A 22,182-nucleotide genomic window follows, 5' to 3' on the forward strand; every position below is an offset into this window, starting at 1 on the left:
GTGAGACGAATGGAGTTTCGTTTGCCACATTTATATCCCCATGTTAGGTCATCCACTAAGCTTGTTTCTACACTCCGATAAACCGAGATAACTATTTATATTCGAGTACAACCCCCTCAAAACAAAAAATAATAATAATTTCTTAAGCATCCATTATTGTATATAATTTCCAACTAGTAAGAGGGAGATCTAAAAATAGTTATTAATGTGTTAAAAAAAATTATATTAGGTAAACATCTACAGTTACTTTTTAATTCATCCGTCACCCTTCTCGCGCCATCTATTAGTGGCATTAACAACTATCAGACAGAGCACGATACCTATTAAACGAATCTATATGTAATTTTGAATAATAAGATTTATCTTCCACGTTTAATGTAATCGTACCGACGAGTTGTATTGGTAAATAGCTTAAAGTCAAAAGGGTGATCTAACAGATAGTGTTGTATGTATAATTAAGGAAGGTTTTACGCCCTGCAACTCTTCCTCCACCTAACCGGTTTTACCCTAATTGGAAGTGACAAATGTAGTCAAATTGGTACTTTCGGCTTCTGTTTTCTTAAGGCTATAAACAATATTTCTGTTATTGAGTGATTTTAAGCTTTAAAAATGAGAAAAAATACAAGAAACCACCCTGCATAAACAGCTCCCAGACTGTAAAAGTTACGGACGGAGGTTGGATTATTTTAAACACGTGTTAAAGATATAAGCCTACTTAGCTTCTTTTTTTAAATATGTTACAGGGCTTTTTAATTTAATAATAAGTGTGGAGTTAACTCATTTGTCTTCCTTAATCTTGGGGGTGGAGAAGTAGATGTGGATAAATAATTAAGTATCTAGGTCTACAAACGGAACATAGTAAATGCGATTAGCCATTAACAACTCCCAATTCAAGGTTTACGCCCACATCAGTCCTTATTACATTTACCTTTAGCTAGGTAACAGAGAGGGGGAAAAACAATCCGTACTATTGTTGGAGATAAACATGTGGTATGAACACATAGGTTAATGAAACATCAACCTTCAAACCCGGATCTTATCCACGATTAGTGTTTCAAGTCGTGTACTTTCATTACATGACATTCAGACCTTCAGAAGCTGCGCTACCTGTTCTGAAAGTTGGCCAGACTACTGAGCAATAAGGAAATTTGTGGACGAAAAACACTCGGATTATACAGTCAAAAGATCACGTAAATACTTAGTCGTTCGTCCGCATGTCGGGTTCTTGCCGGCTTCTCAATTATCCGTGCCTAACAGCTGAATCCACGCTGTAAATTATTGTTAAGAGCCGGTTATCGATAGAACGGGAATTTAAATAATCGACGATAGATGTCGCCAGTATGCCCGGATAATCGAGTCGGTAAAGCCGGGAATGAAAAATAATCTTTCGTACGGAACTCGTCAACGAAAATCTGTCAAAACCCGATATAGTACCTTCTTTTTTTTTAATTTAGACAATGACAGAAAGTACAATTATATAGAGGGCAAAAACGTCTCCACCTGAACGGGTTAAAGGTCAAATGTTAGAGAGGGTGGCTGAGATTAATGAAGAACGAACGGCGGGGTGCAAGGCCCAACCCGACCGTGACAGGCATAGACAGGCTGTGTCGCCAAGCAGGCCTCTGACGTGAACTTGATGGATGACAGGATGGTAGTGTGCGGTCAAACGTCCAATTAGCTGTGTTAGTGCTCGGTTCTGGCGTTGGTAACAGCGAAAGATCATGATTTTATGGTTCCTCCTTTAAGAACCACTCATTTTTAATGCCTCTCCAAATTCGAATTAGCGGGGAATATCCTTAATCGATATTTCATATCTGATCGAACTTGTTACAAATAGAAAATGAATAGTAGAAAATATATCACTTAAATTTAAATTAGGACAATTTGCCTACTTTCAAATATTTAATTAAAAATTTATAAGGCCTTCTATCGTAAGTAAAGAACAATTCGCTTAAGTTTGGGTTTGGGTAATTACTGAATAAAAGAAGAAAATTAAGATAATTTAATTAAACAATAAATTCTAAACAATTTTATAGCCGAAACACCAAACATTCGATTTATCATCCTACTTTAACAATTATAAAAGTTATCGTCGTATTTATTTTAATTTCAACAAGTTTATAATTTATGTCACCGTGATAATTCTATTTATAATTTTACGAAAAATCATATAAAATTTTACAAATAATAAACCAAATCCGTCATTTTTTCCATAGATTTTTTAAAATATAATAACCTATATAAATCCGTTTCTTATTTTCAAAAATTAGGCCTATGTTTTAGTAGACATAGGTCTAATTTTCGAAACAAGAATTGGCTATTAATAAACGTAAATTAAGTAGACGTAACAGAAGTAAATTCCGTTGTAAAGAAACAAATCATTAAATTGTGATTGTAGTGAATTTCATAAACATTTAGCTATTGTATAGAAGAGTGTTTTCCGGACCGATTTAATAAATCATAAGTATAATTTGATCCTTGTGCATTACTTTCTGCGAGACTCTTGGCAATTCCGAACAGATGGAAACTCGAGTAAATTGCAGATTCGCAGTTTAATCTGTTCGAGTCAATTCACCTTGTATTTGAAAGTCAAATATCCCTAAATTATTTATCAGGTGTGATATCCCTTTGCTAATCAATGGCGCAACTTTTCATGTAAAAAAAACAAGTTTAACAGTTAATACTGATTAGAAACTTTTATAAAAGAATAATTTTAGCACAAAATATAAAGTATTAAAAATATAAAATATTAAAAAACGCTTTGAAATTGGAGATGGGAGATAGCTGGATGTCTTCACTCCCAGCATATACATCAATACAGTGCATTTATACATGCACATCATGATTAAATTCTGCATTTGGTTATTTTTATAGGATTCAATTGGGATGAGGAGGATAATGGGGATGAGGTTGTCATCAGACTTAGCTTTATTCTTAAAGTTTTAGTCTTCTAACTTAATTAGAAGTGGATGTAATTTGAGTTGCAAGATTTGAGGATGATGCAAAGCAAGTTAAATAAAAGCGTTTAAAAATGAACATTTTACTCTTATGATAAAGATGACGAATGTAAATGTTCATTATTTTGTATTTATTAAATATTTTGGGGATTAATTTAATGAAATTTTACGATCTAGCGATGCAATTAACTGAAGAGTAAACGATAACGAAGAATAAACCAAGCTCACCTTTCCATTGATTCATAGCGATTAAAGTTAAATCGATGATGTAAAATCTTCAAAGAAAAGGTAGAGTAAAATTTGTAGAATCTATATTCATTTGTGTTTAAATTTCGAAGAGAAAGTTAGATTAATACGCGAGTTGAACATACGCCAAATCGAATCGCCAGACATCTTAGCGTGAGGGACATTCCAACGTAAGGAATCTGGACTTTATTTGCCAACTACTTTCGACGAAATGCTACCAATATAGCTAGAGGACCCACAGGATCGTAGCAAAAGGTCATCTTGGCTGATTGAAGCCATTCTTCACAAAAGATCTCTTCTACACTCTCCGGCGTAATGGATAAGGTGAATAGTTCCACGTGTCGAATGTACAGACACCACATATCACTCAAACCATCTCTTTTCCTCACTCCTCTAACAAATTGCTATCATTTCCACTAATATGATAGTAAATGTGAAGAGCACGTCTTCCATTTATAATAAATGAACTTGAATAAAGAATGAACTGGCTAAATTGTTCGAAATCTTTCACCTTTTTAAAAATCATTTAACAAAGAGGAAGAAGGTCAGGTGTTACTTTCGTTTTCGAAATTATCCGTAGGAGAGACGATAAAAACTCGGTTTACATTAATTAAACGATAAATATTTTGCTAGTGAATTGTAGCGTGTGTTTTCCACTGCTATTTTATACATTTCCGCTATTTAACTGCTGACCGCTCGACCCCTGACCTTTAAACGACAGGGGTCACATACTGTGTAACTATCAGCTTAGTTTATTAGACAAGTAGTTTGAAATTTCACTCCCGCTGTTTATTTTTAAGACATTTAGACCTCTTTTCCAATCGGGTACTCCAGCTAACTGTATAAATAAACAACGATCCGCTTGAGTTACCGCATTCTCGTGATTCGAATTATCAAAGCTTCCATTTATAAATACAAGACTTCATATATTCAGACATGTTTTTTAGCTGAATCTATAGACGCAATCAACAATTTAACACGAAAAATAAATTGACACAGTCAACCCTCGATATACTGCCGTTCATTTCTACATAGCGCCATCCTCATAGAGCGCAACGAAGACTGTAGAATACTGTAGAATGGATGTTCCTCTTGAATATTAAATAAAGAATTCTTCAACTTCTATGAATTACTAATTATGTGACTTCCAAACTCTCAAAATACCAACTTGTTGTTGTATATAATTCTTATCGTTCGATTTAGTGCCAATTTCGCAGGCGAACAGCGCAAAAAATAACTCTATATCGAGGTTTAACTGCTTAATAATAGCGAAAACAGAAAATGGAATGTACGATTCAAAAATATAAAAGAATTTGACAATGCCAACGGTTAAAAGTTCGTTTTCCCCCTAGATTAAAATATTAGCTAACAGATAAACATCGAGTTAGTTTTGAAAGATCTTAGATTATTTCGGAAGGAACAGGACCAGAAAAAAAAAAGAAAAAAGACACAAGTTGTAAAGATTCGGAGGTCATCATGCCTGAAAGCACGACGACACCGAGCAATGACTGACTAGCGACCGAATACACGGTCTTTCTTCTGTCACCTCACCTCTCCATCTTGACATTTATCTTGACAGACAACCCCGGTGGGCCATGCAGGGATTAAACTTAGGATTCGACTATACCAATCGCTGCTGATAAGATTGTATCATAGAATTGTGAATTAAATGAAAGAGGCAAGGATTAAGGGAATGGAGGAGATGTTTTTTTAGTAGGTTGGACAGAGACGAGTTTAAAGTAACGCGACCGTACCTTAACCTCTCGACATAAGCACGTGCTTTGCCTTATTGTTGTCACCCGGTAATATTCGAACGGCAACTGTTACGTCTTATTAACTTCTAACGTCGCGTGGAGTAGTTTTTACTTTAAATGATAAAAAATGTTGTAATTAAATATGTAAAGTAACGAAATTACAGACACCTGGCACTTTCGATGCGGTCTTGATTGACGTAAGGATCAGAATGACAACTTAACAGAAGTTGAAGGTGAAACAGTCCCTCCTACTTCTTCTCACTCTCCCTGCGGGAGATTAGCACCTGCGCTTTTATTATTTAATGCCACCCCATACAATAAAAAAGCATGATCAATGCGAATAATATTTCTCCCCTTCGATACATTTTATGAGTTCAAAATGGCCCGTTTAGGAGTGCAGAAACAGTGAAATGAGCTGCAATTCTATTATATAATAACAAATCATAAAATATAATCCAGTAGTTAGCAATTAGTCTGTATTTTCTGACATCCATTTTTCACGTGTCCGCGGTCAAACTATTCGTCTGACATGCTATTTGGGAGGAGACGGGAGTCTGGTCGGTAATAGGACAAAATCCGTAGGACGTCTGAGTTATCCTGACGAAACATTCCTTCTAGGACGGGGGGTATAGAATGGTTCTCCACGGATCAATGCCAAATTCGTAACTGCGCCTATCTTTGGACTACAGAAGAAATAGGTCCTATATATAAAAGTGGCAGGAGCATCGCTTTACACTTCACAAGAGAGACGTTTAAGGATTAGAGAAATTAAGAGATGGAATCGAAAATTTGGCCAAGGACAAAGTTATAAAGATATCATTGGAGATGGGCTCGGCCCTAAGCTGTTGGATTATAAAGTTGTGTCAATTTTGATGAGACTTTATTTCATCTGGGATTTTGGTGACAAGCAGGAAAGCCAAACTCATCTCCGAGTTGGTACAGATATTGGTTTCTAAACACTTCTTCATCAAAACTGTATTTCTTTTTGAAATATTTAACTGGGCATTCTATTCTCGTCTTGTTTCTATATATTTCAGAAAACAGGGCGTTTCCGACAGCCCTGAGCTCGGTGTCAACAGAATTCCCTAGTAGATTGATCATATAACCCATTTGAGGGTATAGGATGGTGGGTGTGGACTGTATACAAACCTTACTGTACCAGCCGGGGAGAGATCCACATGCCTAGTAGACCCATATACTGCAGGCTACTAATGTTATAAGATTATATATTAGGATAATCTTCGAAGATTAATAGAAAATTTTGTCGTGAAAGTTGTAATTAATCTTCTTCATACTGAATAGATTTATCATCTGATTCAAAATTTCCGTCAGTAGTGTAGTCTACGAGCTAAAAGCCTATTAATTTTATGTTCGTCTTAACCATAATTTTAAATTATATAATAACATTAACACATTTTAAAATGCTTAGGCCTATATTTATGTAATTTATATAAATATTTTTCATGAAATTCTGGACAAAACATTAGCTTACAGTCCTTACGTAAAGAGAATTTTGAAGCGCGTATTAACCTCATTCCACCATTACTATAAAGGCCCCATTAATTAATAGGCCTTTCTGTAAATTATGCAGGCTTAGCTTATATTAAAATTTACTAAAATTATACTACATTTTAATCTATAATTAATTAAAAAACAAAATGTTACATTATTCTAATATAGCACTTAAACGTGGCATAAATAAACTATTTTTAACATTGTAGGCCTATCTGTATAACTTATTATGGCCTATCTACACTCAATTTAAAGCTTATTAGACGACCTAGCACACTTCCATTTTATATTTTCTATAGCCTTATACAAGTTTATGAATAGTTTAATTTGTACTACGCTAAATAACGTACACCTATTTATAAGGCGCAAGTTATGTCACTTTATAGCTTTATCATTTAACATAAAACACCACAAAAAAAATTCACGAAAGTGTAATTTACAGCTTTATTTTGTAAATTAATTTTATATTGTGTTATTTGATATATCGATAAAGAATTAATCTACTAATTCCTTTCTGTAGGCTTGTATCTATTGTCTATTACCTGCTTTACGTATGAATAAAAGCAGTTGTTTCTTTAAAATTTTAAGAAATATTCAGATAGTTGAAGAAAATATAGACTTTTATTTGTTTAAATTAATTTTTTTTTATCCTATTTTATAAGAGCAAAAGTTCCAACTTTCGTTAATTCGAATACAATTCTAATGGATGGCGGTTTAGTACGAGTAATTTCCAGGGTGTTGTCCTATTGTTTGCTTTTTATTCCTTCTAATTAATAAACAGTAAGAAAATTCTTCGATTTCTTCTTGTATTATTGATGACATGCTATAGAAGAAAAGATAGTCATAAGGGGGTAAAAACATCTTCGATTTTTAGTTTTTCTGACATATTCCGCGACCACACCCAATACCTTACTACCATCTGCTTGTAATCAATAATTTAAAAATGGTTATGAGATGGGGGGACATGTTAGAGATTTTTTGAAGTAGACTCTACGATCGACCGACTAATCTCGCTGCTCTGACAAGCAGATAAAATTTCGTGGAAACGATTAAAAAAATAAAAAGAGCAGACAAAATTGCGTTTGAATGTCGAATTTATTTATAACTTAGGGGCAAAAAATAGTTACTTTTTTTTATTTATTATCAATTTTCAAAACGTCATAACTATATTTCCTGGAGCAAATGTTATATATTTTCGCCCTACGGGTCGTATAATTTAACTCGGGTGTCAAGAGACTAATTATATCGAATCCTATAATTCCGTAAACGTTAACCTGTGTGGCCTAAAGTTAATTTCAAAGTTCGTACAGGTGTCTCCATTCTTTGTATTTCTACCACCTGTTGTACGACACGTGTCAGATTTTGCTTACGTGATCTCACTGGCCAACGAGTTGCCTGCGACCCCTCAACAGACCATCAGTAGTCGTGTCTAGTTCTAAAAGAAGTATTCTTGGAGGCCAATTCTATTAAAACTAGCTACGGTACCTCCGCATATATAAACAATTACTCCTACCTTTAAGTCTAAATAATGATTTACTTCATAACATATGTTACTTAACTATAATAAATGTTCATTTACGGAAAGTTTGCGATAAACTACATAAAAACTTGATAAAATTTATCATTTTTCTTCGTTTTCAATGAAAAATATGCGCTTTCTTAAGGCAATATCTTTATTTTTCAGCATATTTTTATTTTATTACAATTAATACTCTGCAACCTAATAAAAATTAGTTTAATTGCTTCGTTGGATCAGTTTATTTTCATGAAATATCTTCGGAACTACCAATTAGTTTCGTTCGGTTCGTTGGTTTGTCTATCCTTCTATTAGTCATTATCTAAACACCAAAGTGTATGCAATAATTTTCAATTCTATTCGAAAATATGGGAAGACAAGTAGAGCTTCTCGAAATTGCAGCATCAGGAATGCATCGTTTCTTGAAAATTTCAGACTTTCTGAGAAGTGAGGAGAAGCTTTTGTCAAAACATCGAATGAGATCAGAAGTAAAAGTCTTGTAGATATAATTTATAGATGTATAGCAAAGTTTCTTTTTTAATGAAATTCGTTTTTATGGCATCATCTCCATTCACAAATCGCTCTCTCCTCCTAGAAAAGGGGCATTACTGCCGATGTTGATGTACGAAATCGGTGTCCTGTTGTCCAGCTGACAAAGGCTAGCAGTTGACAAGTGACCCACCGGTACTATGATAAAGAAATTATAGACCGTTAAATGTGTATACAAAAGAAGGTTGTGGATAAATAACGTCTAGGAAACGTGTATGATGACAGTAAGAAGAGGTTATCGTTCTCCATTGTTTGTCACGTCTACCCTACAAGAGCCTAACAAGATTGAAAGAATAATATTCCCAAACTATTATCCTAATTATTTTAGCTGGGAAAACTCATTATATCTTAATCAATACAGATAAAAATTTGATCACAAATTCTACGACTTGAAATAAATGCGTTAAAAAGGTGGGAATTGCTATTAACTTCTTTAAGTTCTTGATAAAGTTTTTGCGCAAATAATATAAAAAAATATATTGTTTTATAGATTTTTAAACTTAAATTTCAACAGGAAGACGTTAAATCTTTAAAGGAAATTTCTCTTATCCAATAGGATTTTGGCTAAGTTATAGAAAGAAGACATAAAGTACGCTACGTCATTCATCCATTTAGTGAAATCGTCGGCATAATTGGACTCTAGTCCTTTTATGACAGTCTAGTGCGATATAAAAGCTAGCGTTAATGGGCATACATAAAGTGTGGGTGATGCATTGGAACCGGCAACAGTTTTAATTAACCAATCAACACTTTACAACACCAGTGCTGGAAATTACGTAGCAGGCGTTAAAACAGTATAATTTTAACGGCCTCTGAAAGTATGATCGAATTCCACCCCGTTATAATATAACATCTACAACTTATACCTCGTTTTAACGCAAGTGTAAGCAAAATCATCAGGTAAATCGTCAGTTTTTAATACCTAATCACGAAATATCGTGACAAACTCACGTTTAAATGTTCTTTATAATAATAAAAATATATTTTTGTATACTGAATAACAGAACGTAGTTTCAGAGTAAGATAATTAGTAGTTTGCTCCTGTATATTTGCTTTTCTTCCAAGTCTAGCTATGAATAGTGTCTCCATCTAGTGAATAAATTTTAAAATAAAAATATCTACCGTACGTTACACAGCATTCAAACATTAATACATTAATCTTTGGGAGCTTTAAAGAGGGAAATACTTTGACTTTTTAATTTATTTTAACCTTTTACAAAAATTTAAGGACACGTTCACTTCGAGATCGATACTAAACACACAAATAAGCAGTTTTCTTCTTAAAAAACAGAAAATTATGAAGGGTGTTATGAAAGGTTTACGATTAAACTGATAAATTCCGTATTTAATTCGTCAAAACCTAAAATATATTCTACAGAATTCATTTATTAACTGAATTTTAATGCTTCTAAAGGTTACAAAGCTAAAGATCGAATGAAAGAACAGAAAATAATATATTCTAATATTAATAATGTAATTTTAGTTATGTTTTTCACTTATTTAAAATTAGCAGAAAATTACTGTGATAAATTACTTAACATATTTAACATAGGATGCCAGTTCAGGCGTTGGAGATGAACTTTAGAAGCGCTTTGTTAAAATTAATGTAGCGTGTAAGAAATTATTGAAAAGTTACACCTTAATTTCTCTTTAAAGTTTATGAAAATCGAGTAAATTTCGTATCAAAATCAGTTAAAGTCTTAAGTTACATTAGAGAACTTTAAAAAAAGAGCATTACTTCAGCGAATGTCTTTAAATTACACCGATTCTCTGAATGTAACTTCTCGGAACACATGTTCTTCCAAACTATAGATCTATAGTAATAAAGAAAGGAATTCTAAGCATGCCATTAATATCAACTTAAAAATTAAGCAGTGGAAATATAGTCTGTTCTATATCATACACTGTAGAAAGTGACAAGACCACACTGCTCGAGTAGCTAAGGAAAAGTACCCCCGAACAGACAGGCATTGTAGATAGAAGCTAGACTTAGACCAAACCGAAAAAATTCACTCCCTACTAACATTAAAAAAAAAGAAAAAACTTACAAAATTTTCTTTGTTTTTGTCGTAAAGAGTTCAAAAGATTTATGGTTTTTGATAGAGAATTATTAAATTTGTCTAAATAAATAGTGTTAACAGCTTTCAATATTAGAAATATTCTTAAAAGGAAATCGGTTTTTCCCCGCTTTAATTGCTAAGAAACGGAAGATTCTGTTAAAAGGACGTGACAATCATTAACTGCAAGAAACGATTGAGTTAATTAGCCTAGGTAAAATGTTTCCACATAAATCTACATTTAGCTACACCGGCTACCGGTAATCAACAGTCAATTGCTCCTATAAGTCATTCCTATTTTCCGATCTTTCCACCGAGCGCCTCTCGTGACGAAAAAACGAACTATAAGAAATTTGATGGTCCTTTTTAATATAAAAACGGCGAATTTAATTAATCACGGGGATTAATTTACGGTAATTGACGTAGTTTCATTTGTTTCGGGTGGCCATCTTACTTCTACCGATCTTACTTTACGGGTTACGAAATACGGGTAAATTCAGTAAATGTTACTTGTACAGTATACAGAAACGTTTTCGTATCCGAGTTAAATGCTAATTTAAACTTGGATCTCAGTTAATTCGCATTATCTAAGCTTACAGCCCTTCCTTGATAAGGAGTAAGTTATAGTTTTATGTTATCGTGTCTTATATTACGTATATGTTTTATTACGCGCGATGTATTTTTTTATAAATAATGGTTAGAAGTATATTAAAAGAAATATAGACTAACCTCTATAATAAAGGGAAAACCATATAAAATAATGTAGTCACGAGTGGTGGTGGCGGGCGAGTTACAACCGAAACTTCTATGCTGCTACAGGATGTTGAAAGACAGTACAACTGTACCCCAACGGCAGGTGTCGCCTGCCGACGTAACGTAGGCGTGCCCTGAAGACTAATTGGATAACTTACTGCAGAACCACTCTCCTCAATAACTGTCTTGGCTGAGATTTCATTCTGTTAAAACTATGTGACACTACCAGGGGATCGTTACGACCATAAAACAAACTTCTGATTAAACTTTAAATATTAATTCTCAAACTCCTTAATAACTATAATTAAATATTCTTTATTGTATTTTAAGGTTTACTTTATATTAATCCTTAATCCAATTTGTTAGATGTTAAGCAAAAGTTACATTTAAATTTAATTAAAAAATCGAGAAATGAAAGGAGTAGTTGTTAATTATAATGTCTTAAGTTCGATTATATAAGCCAATTTTTAACACATATTAAAAATGGCTTATGTAATTATTTTTACATAAGCCATTTTGTTTTTGCATGAGCCAATTAAAAGTTTGTGTAAACTTTTAATTAAACTCTAGACATTTATTTACCTAAATACACCACCAAAATAAAGTCATTTCCTGGATTTACCAAAAATGTCACGCTAGTTTATCGAAGATTTCCAAATATTTTAAGTCTAGTCATTCTAAATATTGCGCTTGATTTGCTTGACGAATTTTGTGGACGAAAATAACTCAACGACCCTCCACATATCTTGTTAGCTAGTAATCTTGAGGCTAGACAAACTTTAAGGAATCTTTTAACAACAGATAATTAATTATCCAAAGATAATGTCTAATATAGAACGTTCTATTTTTCATCGTACGATGAAAACACTGTAGCGAAGATAGGCCTAGACTCTTCGAGACAAGGTTCGAGTAAACATTACGTTGGAAGGAAGAAAATAATTTCTAAAATTCAACACAACTTTGACATTAAAATGAATGAGTTACACGCCTAGTAACAGCAGCAAAATTTCGATAGAAGTCGAGGGAATAAATCTAAAGTGGTTAAAAACAAAAATGAGAGAGAAAATGGCAGAGCGGGTTTAAGTAGTTTAGGATATTTTAAGTAGCTTAAGCTATTCCGGATCTCTACCATTCAAACTTATATCGAAATAAAACACTCATAAATGATGAATTAGCACGATTAAATTTTTATTATTGTTATTAGGCAATACTTTAAACCGGGTTCTATACGACACGAACCGATCACGTATGCTAATAAATCAGTTCGATTTCCGGCAGTGACTTAAAATTCGTGCCTCCCCTATGCAACGTTCATTTGATTTGCACCTTCAGCCATATATCAATAGGAAAGGAGTGGAAAAAAGCTCTCTCCCCGTTGAAACCATATTTTGGCCCTATACGGTGGCAAGAAGACGACAGATAGAACGTTATCGTAAATCATGACAATATTTGGAAAAACGGATGGTCTTCTCCGCAATTCAAATTATAAAAATATGACTTTAAAAATCTAAAATGCTAGTTACTGTATTTAACTCCGTGAAAGTTAACTTATCTTTATAACTTTTAAATTTTAAAATCGTCAAGAGAATGAAGAATGTTTTTTATATATTATATAATGCGCAGGTTATTCGTGGTAAACCTAGACCCTCGGTCATATTTTTATATAAAAGGACTTACACCGTAAATAACAAAAGTACAAAATGGCTATGGGGAAAAAGAACTAATTTTTCTTTAATTACAGTTAATATACAGTCAAACCTCGATATAGCGCCACCGAAATTGGAACTAATTCGAATGTAGCGCTAAATCGAAAAACCTCGAACGATAAGAATTATGCAAAACAATGAGTCTACACACAAGTTTTAATGTTTGAGAACTTAAACGTAAATTGGAGATTAAAATGTATATAAATTGCCAAACTTGGTATACCTGGTATATATAACCCATATAGTCTACATAGGCCTAAGTATATGTAGAAACTATATTTATTGTTTGTTTTCACTTTCGGTGTTAAAAATATTGAATATAAAATCGATAATAAGATAAAATGTAGATGCTAAAATGAAGTATATATTAAATAAACTATTTTTTCTTTACGGAGAAAGAGCGTAATATCGAGATTAGTAAGAAAACTTTCTGCCGCCAGAAGATGGTTTCCGTGAGAGTAGGCCTATAACTAAACGTTATTGATTACTTTTATCTCCATTTAATTGTCACTTAGAGTCTACGTACAGAGAAATTCTTCTAGTTTCATAGAAGTAACATGTCTATTTTTGGATATATCAATTATATTTAATAAAATTATAACTAAAAATCTTTGATGTCGATGTAGTATGGAAGCCATTTTTCTAAAATACAAATTTTTAACTTTTAAGTCGCCATATTTCTTATTTTGCCGGTTTAATTGTCGTGAAGATTAATAGATAATCAGAATAAATTAAGGATTTTTTTTTAATATATAAAATTCTCGCTATAAGTCCAGAAGATTCTCTTAGAGAATCACAATACAAAGTCCTTACAGACTATTTTAAATGCCTTATTAATAGATGATACATTATTTTAAAAATACTTAATTCTAATGGTGATAACTGCTTCAAAACTAGTACAATTCTGTAAGAAAATGATTAATTTGCTGGAGAAGAGATGTGAAGTTCGAATTTAACACTTCTAGATCAGAAGAACGTAACAGATGAAATGTATTATAAATGCACCCCATCACCCTCTTTCCTATGGGTTCTCCCGCTCTGCGGGGTTGCGGGGGTGTTTTCTACGTCCCTAAACGCGTTAGCGTTAAATTTATCGAGTGTCACTTCAAAAATTCTCTTATCATCTTAGGTAATTAATATGTTTAGTAAAAACAGTGATGTAATAGCAAAACTAAAGGCCAGAGAAGTGTTTTTAACTTATTTAAAATGAAATTGTATGCAGAAATTAATTAATTAATTAAAAAAGTTTCTGAGTTATTCATGTGAAAATAAATGTTTTTGGGAAGTGGAAAAAGAGATTGTTCTTGACATTTGTCAATTTTGCTTTGCTAGCAGAACAGACAGGAGAGTGGGATGTCTACATTCACAAAATGCGATATTATCTGTATATCCGTATCTGACACACAGCTCTCTCATTTCATCTCATGTCAAACCTAACAAGCTTCCTGTGGATGACACTTTGAATAAATCTCTGATTCATGACATAAAATTTATACACTATTGTCTAACGTACTGCTTTTACACGTACAACAATTTTCCCACCTCTAAACAACTAGTTAAAATACAGGATGTTTGTAATGACTCCCTACTGATAGGGACACCTGGTTTTTAGCGTAAAGGTTTACGAGTATTGCGTGTTGAAAATATGGCTGAAACTCTAATCTAAATCCTGATAGATCTAGCAATATTATTAATTAATTTTAATGATTAACACTTTACAAGAAAAAATTATATTTTTTATAAGTTAATTAATAGATTTGTTGCGTGTTGACTTGTCAACACTTGTACAATGGGCGAAAATTAGTCGCTAAATGCTTCCATCCGTATCTGATACGATACAGAACATAAGTATGCACGATATAAAAATTGATGACTCGAAACACTGTGATTTTAATTGATCGTATTATAAAATTAATTGAATTTTGTAAGTAATGCCTTTGAAATTACGGCTTATTTAGTTTATATACTCCTTCACACTTCATACCAGTTTATACTTGGCTGATTTACCAATCAGAAGTTATTTATAAGTTCTTAATTTTTCTCTAATAATAGTCCTTATGTTTTTGATACATTTATAGAAATAAACCTTTACTTATAGATGATATTTTATAGAGTAAGTCTTCAGATTATAAAACTGATAATAAAGTTGCATATTCTTTACAGTTTTAAGGGGATAATTCTAAATTTATATTATTTAAAAATTGAGAAGCAATAAAATAATTTGAGTAATTCTTATACAGAAATAAATTACGCGTAATTTTTACTCATAAAATATAGAATCGAATTGCATTATTTTTATCAATTAGACGGTCGAGAAACTCTTAGCAAAGAACGAGAGGCTTTAATAAAAACAAATTTTGTCTCTGGAGGACCATATCAATCAGTAACATTCGGTATTTTTGTCCCAAAGAGCAATTGCGATTTCTTGTTACCGCACAAGAGACATTAAATCCAGCAGCCTAATTTTCAAATACGGCCTGGTCGGTATGTTACATGTCGAGCACATCATGATTTTTGGAATTAAACATTAACGATAATTGGTACATAAACGACATTGCAGTCACCTTAATGAATATAAATGGGTTGCCCGAGTCTACAAGTGCCCGCCTCTGGGGAAGAGATAACGCAACTGTGTGCTGCCAAAGGTGGCACTTTCTACTAAGAACACTATTCTGATCGGGGAGGGGTGGTAGACCTGTAAGAAAAACTAACGGGTGGGGTGTGCCTCGAACCTTCCAATTATTCCTCTATCTACATGTTCGAGTAATTCATGTGGTCCCGATAAGAAGTTCTCTTTGTGATCTGACAGCAATGGTTATTAATTGAGTTCTTCTTTCAATCATTTTCATTACTGCCCACATAATGTCCTCGCCCATCTCTTTGCTAAGTTACAACATCGATCGAACTCTTTTTGTGTTAGCTTTAAATCTTTTTTGGTATTCGACCTTGTTCTAATTTGATGGTTAATCTATTTCCGTGATATATATTGACTATATAATCGTCTAATTAGAGGAAAAAAAGGTTAAATTCTAGCGCTAGCGTCGTAAATATCATAGCTTGTGATACTTTCATCCTAGGCCAACTTGCTAACATTTGAATAATTTGAAGAAAAGTAAATAAATTCGCCCATAAAACCTCATTCTTTATAGTTTAAAATTCATAAAAGTTATTTAAGATTATTAAATGAGATTATTCCACCTCTAATTTGAGACAAAAGTCGTGTTTTTTAATTGGACAAAACTCGATAATCAAATTTTAAATGGATCATTTTCAGTTGATAAGATCCAGGTTACGTGTGAATTATGATCTAGCTCTTATTTAGATCTGTCGAACTTGTCTAAGATAAATAAGATTTAACAAGACCAAATAATCTAATACAGCAAAAGGCCTGTTAAATATAACTTACTAATTATACTAATCATAGAATAAGTTTATACAAAAAATAAAAATTTAATATTTTCCTTCTAGAAACTTGATATTTAATAAAGAAGAGTTAATTTATGTTAAAAATAAATAAATACAGTCAAATCTGCAATAAACGGCCACCTGTAAATAGCGGACACTTTTCCGAAACTTTTTTTTCCCTTTGAAAAAATGCATATAGGCCTAAATGCAATTCTAAGTTTCTTAAATAAAATTTTACAAGAAGTATATTCTGTAAAATTACAATTTTGTCTTGAAAAAAACTAAAAAGTTTTAAAATAAATTAATAAAAAAATAATAATAATTTAACTTCAAGAATTCTGATTATTGAAAAAAATATAGATGCATTGCTGGGAAACTACTTAGCAAAGTGATAGCTTGTCCGAAGTAGCAGAAGTTGTTGTCGCTGTTGCTGTTTTCTGACATGACATCACCCGAGCCAAATTGTGGTACAGGGGCGACCCGGGCCAAAAAGTAGCTCCCCGAATTAACACAAAATGTTGCTGTTTTCTAGTACTGTACAAGGACCACCGGGCCAAACTGTACCCCGAAGTAGCAGGGAAAAAAATATTATTTTAACCGGTTTTATTATATTTAGAAATATTTTTTCATACGAAAAATACGCAGAAAGTAGTAATATTTTAATCAGTTGATGAGAATAATGTCTTGTTTAATACTGAATTTCATTACAATGGAAAACAGGAAAACACAACCCCTCGGGTTAAACATGTTAATCTAATATTTAATGCAAGATTTTCAAAGCCTCGTCGCATCCGTTTTTATCAAATAAAAACAAAGAAAGAATAATAACTATTTTTTGAATAGATATAAATCTAAACAGTAGATTTATATATTTTCGTTACTTTTCCTTTAGGCCTATATATAAAAAATAATAATAATAATAATCTTCTATAATATAACTATTTGCCTAGAGAGAGAAAGGGATTACTAAATTTATTTTATCAATAAAATCTTATAATAAAATTCAATTATGTAAACTTAATAAGATATTTTCAAGTGCTTAAAATAATTACAATTAATGGATATATTTTTAGAAATTAATAATAGATAAATACGCAATAAATTATAGTTATAGTAATAATATCCAGTCGAACCTCCAAATAACGGCCACTCCCAACAACGGCCATTTATTTATATTCCCGTCAGTAGCTGTTGTTCAGAGGTTTGACTGTAATTAGATTTTAGAAGCGTAAAACAATAGGCATTTATTGATACAAACTGACATTTTGCGCGCATGTTGTCAGTTTACAACAGAAAATAAATAGAAATCCGAAACATGAAGGCGGAAGACATTCGAGTAATACGAGTGCCACGCTGTATTTTCTATAGTACTAGTTACAATATTAACAATATAGCAAATAATTTCTGGTGTCAAAACTTTAATTCTATAAAATCCTCCATCACAGTGCGTGTGGGACCTTTGAAAATTTAGAAAAGGCAGTTTCCATTTTTATTTTCTGTACATTTATAATTATTATCAGGCTTTACTTGTGAAGCTGAATAGGCGCAGTTTCATCCGCTTTTATGGCCGTTTTTAAGCGCATGTAAAGGAAAGTTTTTAGTGTTATTGATTTTTTTTTTTCTTGTTTGTGACCTAAGTTCGAATGAAAGCGTGGAATCGCATTATAAGTTTCACTAATGGAACGAAATAACTGAAAGGATCATACCAAATTCAGGAAATAGGTGTAGAGAATCTAACCTTTGCTCAAGGGCCGTCGTAACCGGTTGGAATGCCAAGACTGAACAGTTCATATTTTCCATCTGCTATCGTCAACTTCTAAAAAGTAAGCGACAGACGACAGACAAGTTGAATGAAACTTGACCAAGTGGACAGACGTTGTGCGAGAATCGGGCAATCAAGGACACTCCGGGCGGTCTCCTCCGTCTAATGTAGTCTCCGATCTCCAGCAGGGGGAGTGCTTTGTAAGAGGCCACGAAGACAGGCAAGGAGAAGCTTTGTTAACAGCGGAATATATAGTCTGAAAAGGAAGACAATCATATTTCTTTTCACGTATCTAACTGCTTGGCTCATTATTTACCAGATGCGTTGATGGTAGCTGAAACGAATGGCGCTGCTCTAACGCTGCTCGGTTTGACGAGTTGCAGTCCGAGAAGAAAGTGACTTGTTACTACGCTTCCTGTCCCATTGGACTAGCTCTCGAGGGGTCCATTGGACTGAATTTCCAAGCAGACAACTCGAGGAATGTACGAGTGGTGACATTACTACTCCCCTGTCTCGACATCGAATCAATTTTTGATCCGATCGCCTGGCTATTCTGCTCAATTCACTTTTATTTGATGATACGAGGTACCGATGTAATTAATATGAAACCGGCCTTGTTTTAACTGGTTGATAATCTCCAACATATTGCGAAATTGAAGAAACAACAAGACTGAATGATAAATTAAATCCGAAGGCAAACCATGACTTTTACGTAATTTATTTGAAGAAAATTTATAAGTGTTTGTGAAAATCAAATATTTATTAATTAAACTTAAATTAGGAAATTCTCCGGAATTATTTTATTTTTTTACTTTTATAATTTTAAAGTTTTAAATTACCGTAACATTTTCCGTATACTTTAAGAAACTTTGCAGAATTTCTTTGGTGGAGGCCCGTTCTTAGTAGTGCTTTGAAGAGCCAGTCTCGACTTAATGCCTCGTAAAAGCTAAACCTCAAAGAATTGATTTGTCTTTTAACAAGAGGAAGAAAGTAAACAAGCTTAAAATTGTTTAGATTGAAAAGAATAACGAGTGGGCCTAGGCCATATTATTGTCCCGTATTCATTGTTGTGTTGAGTCCCCCCCTCTTCTTTGACTTCAGAATTTACTTCAAAGGCAAAAGTCGAGTGAGCGTGTGAGCCATTGTCAGACACAATAACAGACTGTGTCTGGTGACAGAAAGACTAGTCCCAGTATGTCCAAGCTGTCTCCCTCGACTAAATATAGTTTGGACAGTGTTCAGTATGTGGCAAACAGTAGAATCACAACTTAATGTATTGGACACGAGATGAGACCCCTGATAGGGCCCATCTACTATGATGAATGAAAGCCCGAAGACAAAATAACGGGCTTTCTCCTTCGTAGGAGTTCGGTTCGTTTCAAACGCGTAGTTTATAATTTAAAAAAGAGAAAGGAAGATGAATAAGAACATAATCCGCTGACTTTTTTTTTCTACCTTCGTTTAATAATTCAAGTTCGTGTTATAGGTCTAGTCCCAAAGACGTGTGCGTATTGTAGTACGTTGAGAGTAAGAATTAATGAGTTTCGTCACGACAAGAAAATCGTGAATTGTCTATCGCCTCTAGCAAACGGGACTGTTTATCGTGATTTCTTTGCACTGACCCACAACATGCAACGTCCTCTCTCTCCTTCACACCATAAAATTTAATAATGTTGGAATTTTCCACACATTCGCTTTTAAAAGCAGTTTAATTAATGACTTTTAAATACAAAAAAAAAATCATTGCTAAGTTTACCGAAGGAAATCGTTTATTACGTCACAAATAAACGGATAATTCTGATTAAATTAAAGCTAATTGGAGGAAAATTTAAAATTTTAATTTGTTCATTGCGCTTTTAGTTGTAAGTTTTATTCGAAATTTGAAGGAAGATAAAAACAATTCATTTTATCAGAAAAAAAAAACAAAAATTTAAAACATTAATTTCATAAAACAAGCTTTCTTTATGGAATTTTTCTGAGCTACAATATTATATTATCGTGTTGTAAAGCTAGTTTAATCTGAAAGAAATAGCTTTTAAGATATTTCACGGCATTAAACTTTATTACAAGCATTTTTATTTCTCCTAAACATTAATTTTAATTTTTTATATTATTTTCGGGTAAAGTTTGTATTATTTTTTAAAAATAATTTAAATATAAAAAAAGTTATATGATAATATGAGGTCTAAATAAATTTAATCTCCATGAAGGTATTTTTTCATGTTAGACTTATAAGTTAACATGAATTATTACTCTGAGTTTCGGATTTTTTTTAAATACAGTCAAACTTCTGACTGACGAAAGCATAAATAAAAAATGGCCGTTGTTTAGAAGTGGTTCTCATTGGAGATTGTAAATATCGAAGTTGTTGTTATAATTAATTTATAGTTTGATCGCACCTATTCTACAAAATATAAAAATTTTTAAATCTAATTCTTTAAAAATTTGTAAATTATTTTTAAAATATGAATCTATAAAACTTTTTGAATGCTGACAATGAAAGTTCATTTCGTAATTTATAAGATTTGAACTAAATGAAAAGCAAATAAAATTTTGTTAAAAAGATGGAAGAAATTAAAAGTTTACTTCTAAGAATTATTGCTACTTTCTTAAATAAATTATGGTTCTACTGACATAACTTTCATCGATTTATCGCGAGATATGAACATTAATCAAATAACCTGTTTGGTAACATGAATGAAATCATGATGACTGATTTAATGTCTGTTTTCAGTGCAATTTCTACTTAAACAGCGTGTCTTTACTGCTTTTAAATGGTATATTTTTTACTTTGTGATCTCATTTATTTACATGTTATAAATTTTGTTTAATATAATCATCCTAGTTTCGAAAATAACACCTTTTAAATGAGTTATGTAAGCCGGATAACGGTACTTCTTATAGGCTACCACGTTATGAAAGCGTAACAAGTTACGAAAGTACTGATTTATTAGTGTTTTCAGGCTTTCAATAGATTTATCTTCTACGTTTATTGTAAAACGTGCGATTTATGCGGTGTGAAGCTCTATTTTCTCAATCAACAAGAGGAAACTTAGAGCATCACATAAAGAATTATTTTAATACTAAATTGGCATTTTTTGTATACGCCGTTTTAAAAACATAATTACAGTATAATGTTGCAAAGGTCCTGTCTGTAAAGATAATGATAAAATAGAAAAATTTGCTGTAAACATAATATACACCCGTAAAAAATAGGAAGAGAGAGGAAAAAAATATATTATCTTAGTCTTGCTGAATTGATACGGAATACGGTAATAAATCCAAACACTTCGACTGTTTTCATCCTAAACACTAATATAACTGTCCAGACAGTAAAATCTTTTCTAAAGAACAATGATGGTTTTATAAGGATTTATAGTTGACTTCATCTAAAATTTCCTCGACGTATTTCAAAGTGTAGAGATGAAGCCGAAGATAAGACGGAGTCAGCAGATGTTTCCAGTTCCCATATTGAGCAGGAGAGGGGCAATTTACCACTCCGCCACGCCACTCAGGGGAAGAAGGTACCTGACAGACCAGCTGCCAGCTCGTGACGTCACAGTTAGCCGCAAGCTACAAGAATGCCACGTGCGCCGCAGTGGCCGTCAGTCACGTATTGCACAGCCAAAAAATCATCGTTGTTATTAAGTGTTTTTTTTATATCATTAATTACGAATTATTCGAGTTTGATCTCATCTAAATAATCCAATAAGTCGCCTAATAACGGCAATTTTTGTTTTTTCCGCATCAATACATCAACGTCGTGATATGAAAGAAAGAAGAATTGCTTCAGTTCTCGCTTCTAAGTAGAGTCTCTCGAAAATTCATGTATAAATTTGGTGAAGCGGGTGGCAGAACAAATGCTACAAATATTCCTGAACCAACAACATAAATCCCACTTGCCAGACGGGGTCTTGGAATGTCCTTTAGACTAGGGAATGCTGCGAAGATCTGTCGTCGAGTTC

The 22,182-nt window shown here is 32.8% G+C and overlaps 1 protein-coding gene across 5 annotated transcripts in view; it reads right to left on the bottom strand.

Annotated features, from left to right (window-relative positions):
- The window catches only part of LOC136988290 (protein odd-skipped-related 2-like), a 41,507-nt gene that overhangs the window by 7,433 nt on the left and 11,892 nt on the right, over positions 1 to 22,182 (bottom strand). Inside the window, exons 1-2 of one of the 5 annotated variants that reach the window (XM_067286171.1) lie at positions 18,534 to 18,629; positions 18,162 to 18,473 (exon numbers count right to left, since the gene is read on the bottom strand). The exons of the other annotated variants lie outside the window; for them this stretch is intronic. Of the exons in view, the coding sequence (XP_067142272.1) occupies positions 18,162 to 18,255 (94 nt within the window). The 5' untranslated portion in view covers positions 18,256 to 18,473; positions 18,534 to 18,629. Of the gene's footprint in view, positions 1 to 18,161; positions 18,474 to 18,533; positions 18,630 to 22,182 lie in introns of those variants that run through there. 5 annotated transcript variants of the gene reach the window in all.

Source organism: Centruroides vittatus, unplaced genomic scaffold (assembly GCF_030686945.1).
Source record: "Centruroides vittatus isolate TY-2023 unplaced genomic scaffold, ASM3068694v2 scaffold_324, whole genome shotgun sequence".
Classification (NCBI taxonomy): domain Eukaryota; kingdom Metazoa; phylum Arthropoda; class Arachnida; order Scorpiones; family Buthidae; genus Centruroides; species Centruroides vittatus.